The 11,300-nt window shown below is 38.5% G+C and overlaps 1 protein-coding gene across 1 annotated transcript in view; it reads right to left on the bottom strand.

Moving 5' to 3' along the window:
• Positions 1–11,300, bottom strand: part of CFAP54 (cilia and flagella associated protein 54) — a 376,749-nt gene that overhangs the window by 344,427 nt on the left and 21,022 nt on the right. Inside the window, exons 6-8 of the mRNA XM_044679160.1 lie at positions 9,212–9,355; positions 7,281–7,394; positions 7,059–7,160 (exon numbers count right to left, since the gene is read on the bottom strand). Coding sequence (XP_044535095.1) covers positions 7,059–7,160; positions 7,281–7,394; positions 9,212–9,355 — 360 coding nt within the window. The remainder of the gene's footprint in view (positions 1–7,058; positions 7,161–7,280; positions 7,395–9,211; positions 9,356–11,300) is intronic.

The raw sequence follows: 11,300 nt of genomic DNA on the forward strand, positions 1-11,300 counted from the left end.
GTCAAAAAGACCATACCAATCCAGGTGGGATTGAGCAACTTCCATGCCAATACTAAGGACTTACACTTAGTGTAAGACTCAAAGTTGCGAAGGTTAATATATGTTAAGACGTAGGATGCTTCATACTACACTGCCAGTCAAGTACCGAAGGTTGGCCATCATCCTGGCTCACCCTATCCCTGAAAGTGAAGGTAAATCAGACCAGGGAATGACACTTCCCTTGCACATGAATCTAGGCCTCTTTTCTCTCTTATAGAATGGCAACTTTCTGTAGTCTTGGCTGCCAATGGGTAAGTGCAATATTACTGCATTTTGTCCTACAGACTAGTGGGATAGAAATTATATTAATTGGGCCTTGATTCAAGAACCTGTTATAAGTTTATTTTTCCTTACATTTTGCACATAAGACTTTGATATTTTAAATTTCATTCACAAGTTAATTTTTCTCTTTGGATCTTTTTATTTTTATTTTTATTTTATTTTTTTTTTTTTGCTAATTGATTTCATACAACCCCATAACTCAGCCATGTAACCTTAGCTGATCTGGATGTTGGCCTTAACCCTCCTCAGGAGGGGGGGGGGGTGTATGTTTTATAATCATATTGTCTATATTATAATCTATAATGTAAAATTTAATTATTTTGAGAGTAATTTCCAGGGGGAATGTATAATTCTCCTCAGAAGGGAATGTATGTGTTATAATCTATAATGTAAAGTTTAAACTCTTTATTGAGTATTTTCAGGATAAGAAATTTGCCATCTCCCCAGAATCCAGACAAGGAACCTGTTTGGAGAAGGCACCATGAAAATGCCTGAAGAACCTACACTGCATCAAGAAGATCCAGAATGAACTTTGGGGTGCAGTTAATTGAACTATGGGGAGTTGAAAGCATTTGTTTTGAATGTACACACTTGTGCCAAAGGGGACTGCCCCCTAATTGGCTTTTTGTCAATGGGCCTAGCAAAACATTGGTTTTGCTTTCTCTCTCTTCCATTTCCCTCTTATCTCTAACTACTGTAGTTAGAAGACCTTTGTGAGTACAAGATGATTATGGAGAGTGATCACTTGGGGAGACTAGGCCCCCAAAGATCATCATGGGGGAATGTGATATTGGAAATTTGGGAGTCCTTGAACTAATTTTGAGGTCCCTGATCTAAACTTCCTGTGGACATTTAGATCTCTTTCAAACTACATTTCCCATGATTCATGGCTTACGTAAATGACATAAGCAATTACCTAATAACATAAACAGAAGGTTAAATAGGGAGTGCTGAGATTGGCTCACTCTCTTTGATGATTTGGAGCAGAGCCAGGATGGGAGGAAGAGGTAACAGGGCCCATGTATTTTAAACTAACTAAACTAAATCTTAACAGGCATGTGGCTTCATTTTTCTAAATAGCTTTCAATAAACCCTTTGAAACCATGATATTTTTAATTTTATCACTCTATATTAATTTTATTTCTTACAATATAAAAATGGCACATGCTCCCACGAGACTTGTCAAGAGTACAAAGGCTTAGGGGGCAGCTGGGTGACTCGGTGGTTCGAGAGTCAGACCCAGAGATAGGAAGTCCTGTGTTCAAATCTGGCCTCAGATACTTCCTAGCTGTGTGACCCTGAACAAGTCACTTAACCCCCATTGCCTAGCTCTTACCATTCTTCTGTATTATATTGATTCTAAGACTAAAGGTAAGGGTTTAAAAAAAAGAGTACAAAGACTTAGAATGAAATGAGAATGAAGAGAAAAATTAAGAACAATAACAAAGATTTGTTTGGGGGTTTTTTTATGTTATAATAGGAAAAAGAGGGTGATCCAAGAAAGGATAGGATCTTGCTCTAGGTGAAGGGGAAAATAACTGCCAATTTGGAAAAGGCAAAGATATTCAACCTTTATTGGCTTTTGTCTTTGCCATTGTGAATCATCTTTCAACAGGAAAGGCCAGAAGAATTATGGCTAATGAGCAGTTAATACCTAAAATAATTAAAGCGATTGTAAAAGAGCCCCTCACTGCTCATAAGTTCAAATTATCAAGCCCAGATGAATGATATCCTTCACTCCTGGAAGACCTAGAAGATGTTAGCCATGTGTTACAGCCAAACAACACATAAAGAGAATAAATTGGGGATCATCTCAGAGGGAAGGCACTAGCATCTAAGGGATAGTGAAAAAGGTTTCATGCAGAAGGTGGAACTAGTGATATCCAAGACATCTCATTAATTGCAAACTTGCTATTAGTCAATGGTGTGGTATAGCAACCAAGAAAACTAGTGGAAATCATGAGCAATATCAGGAATAGAATTCAGGCATGGTGCAAGGAATGTCAGAAGACTTGGGTGCAAATCCTACCTCAGACTCTTAACATCTGGGTAACCCTAAATGACACTTAACCCCTTTTAGCCTTAGTTTATCTCTTAAATGCCAGACTTAAGGCCTTTTTCTCAGTCTTCTTTCTACTGAATCTCTGTACAGCTTTTGAAATTGTTAATCACCTTTTCTTCCTGAACATTCTCTCTTAACTATGATTTCATGGCACAGCTCTCATCTGGTCCTCCTAACAATCTGACTGCTCCTTCTCAGGCTCTCCTGCTGAATTGTCATTTATGTCATACCCAAAGCTCTGCTCTAGGCTCTCTTCTCTTTTTCACTCTATTATTCTTACCTAGACAGCTCCAGTGAGTTCAATCATCATCTCTACAAAGATGATACCCAGATCAATCTATCTTAGAATGGACACACAGAGATAGAGAAACATCCAATGACCTGGGCAATTAGTTGGCACATTGGATAGAGCAAGACATGAGTTTAAATCTGGTCTCAGACACCTACTAGCTAAGTGTCCCTGTTAGTTTCAGTTTCCTCACCAATAAAATGAATTGGAGAAGGAAATGGAAAACCACTCCAGTATCCTTACTGTGAAAATATCAAATGGTGTCATGGAGAATCAAACACAACTAAAATGACTAAAAAACAACATCCGATGACCTCTTGGGCATCTCAAACTGGACAGACTCAATACATCCAAAGTAGAATTTATCTCTCTCTCCAAACTCACCTGTCTTATTGTTTCGTTCTGGACTCCTCACTCTCACCCATCTCCTGTAAACAACTACTAATAAGTATTGTCTTATCTATCTTCAGATTATCTCTTTAATAAGATCCCTTCTTTCCATTTATATAGCAAATATCCTCCTGTAGGTACTTATTGCCCATCGCTGGACAGTTATAATACCTTTCTAACTGATCCCCCTGCCTCTGATATCTCCTCACTATAATCCATCTACCACTCAGTTCCCAAAGTATTTTCCTAAGATCAGATCAGGTCATATACACACCCTCCACTCAATACATTCCAATGGCTCTCTGTTGCCTCCAGGACCTCTCTTTTTTGGCTTTTTTTCTTCACATCTAGGGACCCTATCCCAGTCACTTTACACTGGAGCCCTCTTCATATGCTCTGATCTAGCCAGACTAGTTGCTTCTTGCAGAGTACTCTCATTAGAGGCTTCTCTGCACCTTTTCACTGGCTATCCCCCATTCCCAGAATGTCCTTCTTACTCATATCCACATCTGAGTTTCCAAGGGTTTCCTCAAAACTCAGCTCAACTTTCATCTCCTACAGGAAACCTCCCCTCTACTAATGAATTCCCTTTGAGATTACTTCCAACTTACTATACATACATACATACATATATGTATTGTTATTTTGGGGGTTAGATCAGTTATAGGTTGAAGATATAATAGCCTATTAATAGACTATAAACAGAATTCATTGTTGGGGGTTGGTGGTTGAGACTTGGGTGAACCAGTACTTAAAAAGACTTGACTGGAGATGAATCTTCCATAAAAACCTATTTATTTATATTTACTTCTATAGGAACAGTGGTAGGAAAAGGAAATTGGAGATATTGAAATTGGAAAGGCTTAGAAAATATAATTCCCTAAATTTATCTTAACTAAAACTAACCCCAAATCTGTCCCATAAGGGACTTGCTTCTCCTTTGACAAAAAGTCAAGGCTAACTTCTTTCTGACTAATCTAATCCCCCAAATCAACTTTCTATCCTATACTAAAATATAAACTTAATAAAAAGAGAGGAATAAGTCAGATTTCTTTCCTGCTGCTCAGATGAAATTTCAGCTTGTTAGAACTTCACTGACTTCTCCACTCAGCCTTTGCTCTCTCCTGCCACTACTGGTGAAAGGGAAGTATTGCAACACCACTATTCTTTTTTTGTCTGCTAGAATTTTTTTTTCTTTTTTTTTTTAACCCTTTCCTTCCATCTTAGACTCAATACTGTATATTGGTTCTAAGGCAGAAGAGTGGTAAGGGCTAGGCAATGGGGGCAAGTGACTTGCCCAGGATCACATAGCTAGGAAGTATCTGAGGCCAGATTTGAACCCAGGACTTCCCATCTCTGGGCCTGGCTCCCAATCCATTGAACCACCCCACTGCCCCCTAGGATGTTTTCAAGAGATAAATTCACTAGATCTTCTCCAACTCTCAGAAAACGGTCCTTGGACAACCTTCCTTGATCCAGATAGCCCAAAGAGTGAGTCCATTGGTTCAAATGACTTTCCCCAAGGCTCCTTGGGAAAGTTCTCTTCCCATCATTCCTCTTTGAGATTTCATTCTCACTTAAAGAGATTCCACAACTCACTCAACTCCTCTCTCTTACACCTATTCCCAATCTATCAAGAAATTTTGTTATTGCTTACCTAATTATCAAACAACATACTAAAGTATATATCTATCTTGTATTACCTATTCATTTACAAGTTTCTCCTTTATTATAGGTGAATCCCTAGATATCAGAAATTGCATTTGCTTCTCTTTGTGTTCCCAATGTTTAGCACAAGGTTTGGCACATTTTAAGTGCTTAATGATCATTGACTAGCCAGGTGACTGAAAAATTAGTTGGTTGGTCTTATTGACCTCAAAGATTCCTTTTAGCTCTAAATCCAAGATTTTATTTGATTAAGGTAGTTATATAGTGCTGCTGCCCCAAGTCAAACAAAAGTAGAGTATTAAACTCTGTTCTGAGGACCACATTTCAGGAATGGCATCACTAAACTGGAGAGTGTCTGAAGAAGGTCATACCATTAGAAATATTTAATGATTAGAAAACTTGGGGGTGGGGAATCCTAGGAGAAGAAAAAGGGGAATGTTAAACTGTCTTCAAGTACCTGAAGTTGTCACCACATGGAAAAGAAATTAAATTTGTTCTGTTTGGTCCAAGAAAGCAGAATTAGAAGCAGTGGGCAGAAGGTTAAAAGAGGTAAATTTAGGCTGGGTGCTAGCAAAACTTCCCACTGATTAAAGCTATTTCAAAATAAAATTGTCTGTTTCAGGAGATGATAGGTTCCTCTCCATTAGAAGACTACTTGCCAGTATGTTATAAAGAGACTCTCTTACACTGGGGGTTAGAGCAGATGATCCCTTGAGAACTCTACCACTTTTGAGATTTGGTGGCTGTACATTAGGAACATTATTCTTTTAAATTAAAATAATCCATAGAGTTTGCATAAACTATTTTCAGATAATTTTGCTCAACAAATAATGTAACCACACCGGGATGATGTCAATAATACTAAAAGAAAACCTTCATGCATCTATTGCCCTCTGGGACAAACCATTACTATGATTCTTAGAGATGGGTGTGTTCCAAAATTCATAGCCATGCAATATCATTGGATGAACATCTGCATTAAAAATATTAGGTTGAAGGGGGCAGCTGGGTAGCTCAGTGGATTGAGAGCCAGGCCTAGAGACGGGAGGTCCTAGGTTCAAACCCGGCCTCAGCCACTTCCCAGCTGTGTGACCCTGGGCAAGTCACTTGACCCCCATTGCCCACCCTTACCACTCTTCCACCAAAGAGCCAATATGCAGAAGTTAAGGGTTTAAAAAAAAATTAGATTCAGGTGGTAACTACATGGCTCATTGGATAGAGAGCCAGGTCGAGACAGGGGGGTAGTGAGTTCAAATATGGCTTCAGACACTTCCTAGCTATGTGACCTTGAGCAAGTCAATTAACCACTACTGCCTAATCCTTACCATTCTTCTTTCTTGGAACCACTACACAGTATTGATTCTAAGACAAAAGGGAAGGGTTTAAATTTCTCTTCCATTTAAGAATCTAATATATGATATATATGTGTGTGTGTGTGTGTGCGTATGCGTGCGTGTGTGTGTGTGTGTGTGTGTGTGTGTGTGTGTGTGTGTATGGTTCTGAACCAAAGAGTAGGCTGGGATTGTTCAAAGCACTGTACAATTCCTCCAACTCTTCACTCCCAACAATTCCTCCACTCTTACTCTGAGTCAGAGTTCCAAATCATTGCCCATCACTGCCCAGATTTGATCTGTCCCAAATCAAAGTACTATAATGGATCCACCAAGTCATCGTTCTGAGACTTCTCATGGCCCCTTTCCAATGTCAATATTATATTGACACTGACATTATTTCCTTCACATAGTGTAAAGGCCCCCATTGAGGAACACTTTGAACAATGATGAAGCCTCCTTGGTAAATTGTGAATTCCTCAATATAGCCTGGGTGGTCCTATTGACAGTACATGGGAAAAAATAATTGATTGGTTCTCTTCTACTTCACACATCCTTGGACTTGTGCTTATCAAGCACCAATAGAGAATCAAAGCTAACAACCAGCTATAGATAAATTACCTCTACACACACCCAGATAGGTAGTTTCCACCAGAGAATATAAAATCCCTGGAAGTAGAGTTTGTGTCATTCTTTTTTTTTTTTTTAAACCCTTACCTTTCATCTTAGAATCAATATTGTGCATAGTTTCCAAGACAGAAGAGCCATAGAGGCTAGGAAATGGGAGTTAAGTGACTTGCCCAGGGTCACACAGCTAAGAAGTATCTGAGGCCACACTTGAACCCCAAGCCACACTTGAACCCCAAGCCTCTCATCTCTAGATCAGGCTCTCAGTCAATCCACTTAGCCACCTGGCTACCCCCTTGTTTTCAAATGTAGAGCTATATTCTAGCCATACATCCAGGAAGATTCCCAAAGCTTCCAATCCCAGACTTACATTCTGTGCTTCCCGTAGGTTCAGCCTCAGTTTTGTTCTTACATAAGACTTATTCTTCCTTCGAGGTTCAAAGACTGCTCTCTTAAAGATCATCACCGCCATCTGCCTCAGGGTAAATCATATTAAAAATAACAATCAAATGTGCTCTGTGACTTCAACTGAAAAATACCTAGCCAAAGGGAAAATGAGGCAAGTTTCTTTGATTTCACTTCTTTTGTATACCTTGATGGTGGCCTCTCGAAATTTTTTTCTTTCTTCCTCCTGTGGTGGTGTGATGCTCATTACTTGTAGGTGTAATAAATCATCAATTTTTCCCAAACCTCGCCGAGCGAATATCTATTATGGATTAAACAATTTTGAAAAGTTATTATGTATAATAGAAACATAATGATGATCAATTTTTCAAGAGAGAAATCACATTTGATTCTTCTATTTCTTTTCTGATATTGACAACTTTCAATATAATGTAGGCCTGAGCTATTCCTTCTCTGAAAGCAATTACATTTTTTCAATATAAAAAGTAGGATAGCTATCACATATGTTAAATCTGCCAAGTACTTGCAAAGTCTAAATCAGAATTCAGAATGAAACCTTATCCTTAATCTGTATTATCATGAAACTGATCAGCTAATCATTATTTGAGATCTTCCAGAGACAATCATCCAACAATTTTTTAATTAAAAAAAACAACAAACAACAAATACAAGAAGCTGAAGTTGACTGTTATCTTAAAAGAACTCCTTTTTCAATTTTTGCAAAGGTTTCACAGAAGATTTACCCAACCTCCTTTTAACTCATTTAATAGTTGGTGGTCCTGAAGTTAATGCATATGAAAAATTTAACAAAGTTATAGAAAAACAATCTAATTTCCAAAAGGAAATATTATAGTCAAGAATAAGTACTCCTTACTAGGAGGTAGATTAGCTCCTTTGACTCTTTAATTCAATTCAACAAACATTTATTAAGCAGCTATTACAAACAAAACAGGTGGCTCAGTGAATAGAGGCCCAAGTCTGGAGTCAGGAAGACTCATCTTCCTGAGTTCAAATATGTTCTCAGACACTTACTAATTGTGTGAACCTGAGCAAGTTGCTTCACCCTATTGGCCTCAGTTTCCTCATCTGTGAAATGATCTGGAGAAGGAAATGACAAACCATTCCAGTATCTTCGCCAAGAAAACCCCAAATGGGATCACAAAGGGCTGGCCACAACTGAAAACAACTCAACAACTACAAACTACAAACTAAAAATAGCCCCCCAAAATAGAAGGAAAAAATAATATAAAAAAACTCAACTTATGTAGTATTACTAAGGATTTCCAAAGTATCTCCCATTGACATAATGGAATTGTCAGCAGATAAGAAAACTAATGCTCAGGGGAATTAAAAGACTTCCCCAAAGTCACAGAGCTAGCTGATCTGTGTCCTAGATGAGATATAAACCCAGATCTACTGACCCCAAGACTAGTAATCTTGCCACTCCTGCTATTTAGCTCCCCAAAGCATAGAAAATAAAATAAGGGATGGAAGAAAGAAAAGAAAGGATACTAGACTCCAAAATTGCAAATTGTTATTGCAAAAAAAAAAATGCAAAAAGGATCTAGCTAAACTCATTTCATAGATGAGGAACTTGAGGCAGAGAAAAGCTATGGGACTTATCCAAAGTCAAACAGGTAGTTTTAGCCCTAATCTAAATCCTCAGAATCCAGGGAGATGGGACAAAATAAAGAACCCAAGGTAAACAAGATGGATGAGAGGAGAAGGATTGAGGGAGATAAGGAAGTCAGGTAGTTTTTACCTAAATTAAGATCTAAAAAATGTTTTTGATTCATACTTCCAAGGAAGTAAATGTGATTTCAAGAAATAAATCTCAAGCATGTTGTGATTGCCTTGTTTTTGTTTTTAAACCCTTGACTTCTGTATTAGAATCAATATAATTATCAGTTCCCAGGTAAAAGAGCAGTAAAGGCTAGTCAGCTGGAGTTAAATGACTTGCCCAGAGTCACACAGCTAGGAAGTGTCTGAGATCAAATCTGAACCCAGGACCTCCTGACTTTAGAGACCTGGCACTCTACCCATTGTGCCACCTAGCTACCCTGTGTACGCCTTTTTGAGAGTTAGTTTTATTGGGATGAATAAGGGAAAACCAGTTACCTCTCCCTGCATTCCAGCATGGCAGTCATAGTAGCACTGGCAAACAGCTGTATAAAGGGTAGCTCTCCAAGTGAGATAGCTTACTGCTAAGAGGGGTATAGAGGATTCCATACAAATACTTGCCCAGAGCAAGAATTCCAAGGCCTGTGGGAAAAACATAAATGATTCGGTATTTTTAACAAAACTTAGCAAACCCTAAATGGTCCAAACCTGAAATTTCACTGGTTTAGGAAATTCCCAGGAGAGAATCTTCACCTCCCCCAAACCAAAGCAGATCAGTGCTATCTTGAAATACAGTCTTAAAGAGCAGCCTTTGAGTGACTTGTCTAAAGTCCCACAGCCAATACCTAGCAAAGAAAATTTTAACGACTTAAACCATGTTGTTTTTATGATTCAATTGTTTCAGTCGTGTCCAACTCTTTGAGACCCCATTTGGGGTTTTCTTGGCCAATATATACTGACATAGTTTGCCATTTCTTCCTCCAGCTCATTTGACAAGTGAGGAAACTGAGGCAAACAGGATTAAGTGACTTGTCCAGGGTCACCCAGCCTGAAAGTGTCTGAGGCCAGATTTGAACTCGGATAGATGAATCTTCCCGACTCCATGCCCAGCACTCTGTCTACCGTACCACCTAGACCCCCCTGGGAGTCTTGATTCTCAGACTGGCTTACCATCTGTTTCATTACATTGCTTCTCTTTCAAAAGTTGCTAATAATTCTAAATATTTGGCGTGCTGAGACTACAATTTTTCAATATAGACCAAATTGTTGAAATAATGAAGAAAAAATATGCATTAGGAAAATCCAAAATTATCATATTTCTATTCCTGCTGTCCCCTCTTCTTCTCTTCCCTTCCACATATAGACCCTTACTGATACTAAGCCACTCTCGCTCCTAATTGGTTCTCCACTGATTCTGCTCATCAAAATAATCTATGATGATTGTCCCTGTCACAGAGGAGCTTTCTGAGGATGGATGGGTAACGAAAAATACAGATAGTGGCGCATGGGAAGAGTCAATGTCAAAATTTAAGAATGCTTTGTTTTGTCCAGAACTCCCCAGTCTTCCTGAAACTGGATTAAGAATTATGTCTGATTCCATCAATAACATCCAGACAAGTGATCTGCATTATTTTCATTGTTGATCTGGGGCCTTAGCGCTGAAGAACCCCACAAGTACCAATTGTAGGTTCAAAGATGAAAAGACATTTCCAAGAATAAAGACTAATGCCATAGAGTTTCCCCTTGTTCCCCGAGAATAGAAAATGAATCTGCTTCTGCTGATTGCTGGTGGGAATGTATATAATAAATACCCTGGCTCCTGATTTTTCTTAGAAAAACTAAATCTCTTTGAAACTTTGAATTTATCCCCCTGAGCATTCATAAGGTAAGAGAGCCTGAAAAGAAAATCATTTAGGAAAATGTTAATAAAGTAAGCACACAATTAACAAATCCAGCCACTGGGTGTCACTGCAATACCATTTACATCCTTTTATATGTCTAGGAAACTGACAAAGGCTTTCTAAATTTAAAATGGTAGCCAGAATAAGCTTATATCAGCCCCAAATTGTGAAATCATTTTGATATGTTTTCATAAAATTAAAATATTGTACAATATTTTCAAATCTTTAATGTTAATTCTCTTTAATGTCTTAAGTATTTTAGCTGTCATCTAGTGTCAGTCAGCAGTCAAAAAAATTTATTAAGCATCTACTACATGCCATTTTAACTTTTTTAAATATAATATTAGAAACTACTGATTATACCACAACCAAAAATGAAATTGAATCTTCTGTCATTATTACACTCATTAACACAAATTTTTGAAAGACACAGAGAAAAACAAAGAGAAGGAGGAGGAGGAGGGAGAGGGAGAGAGGGAGAGAGAGAGAGGAGAGGGAGAGAGAGGGGAGAAGGAGAGGGAAAGGGAGAATACAGGGAGAGGGAGAATACAGGGAGAGGGAGAGGGAGAGAGGGAGAGAGAGAGAGGGGAGAAGGAGAGGGAAAGGGAGAATAGAGGGAAAGGGAAAATAGAGGTAGAGGGAGAATAGAGGGAGAGGGAGAGGGAGAGAGAGGGGAGAGGAAGAGG

This window comes from Gracilinanus agilis, chromosome 5, assembly GCF_016433145.1.
Source record: "Gracilinanus agilis isolate LMUSP501 chromosome 5, AgileGrace, whole genome shotgun sequence".
NCBI classification, from domain to species: domain Eukaryota; kingdom Metazoa; phylum Chordata; class Mammalia; order Didelphimorphia; family Didelphidae; genus Gracilinanus; species Gracilinanus agilis.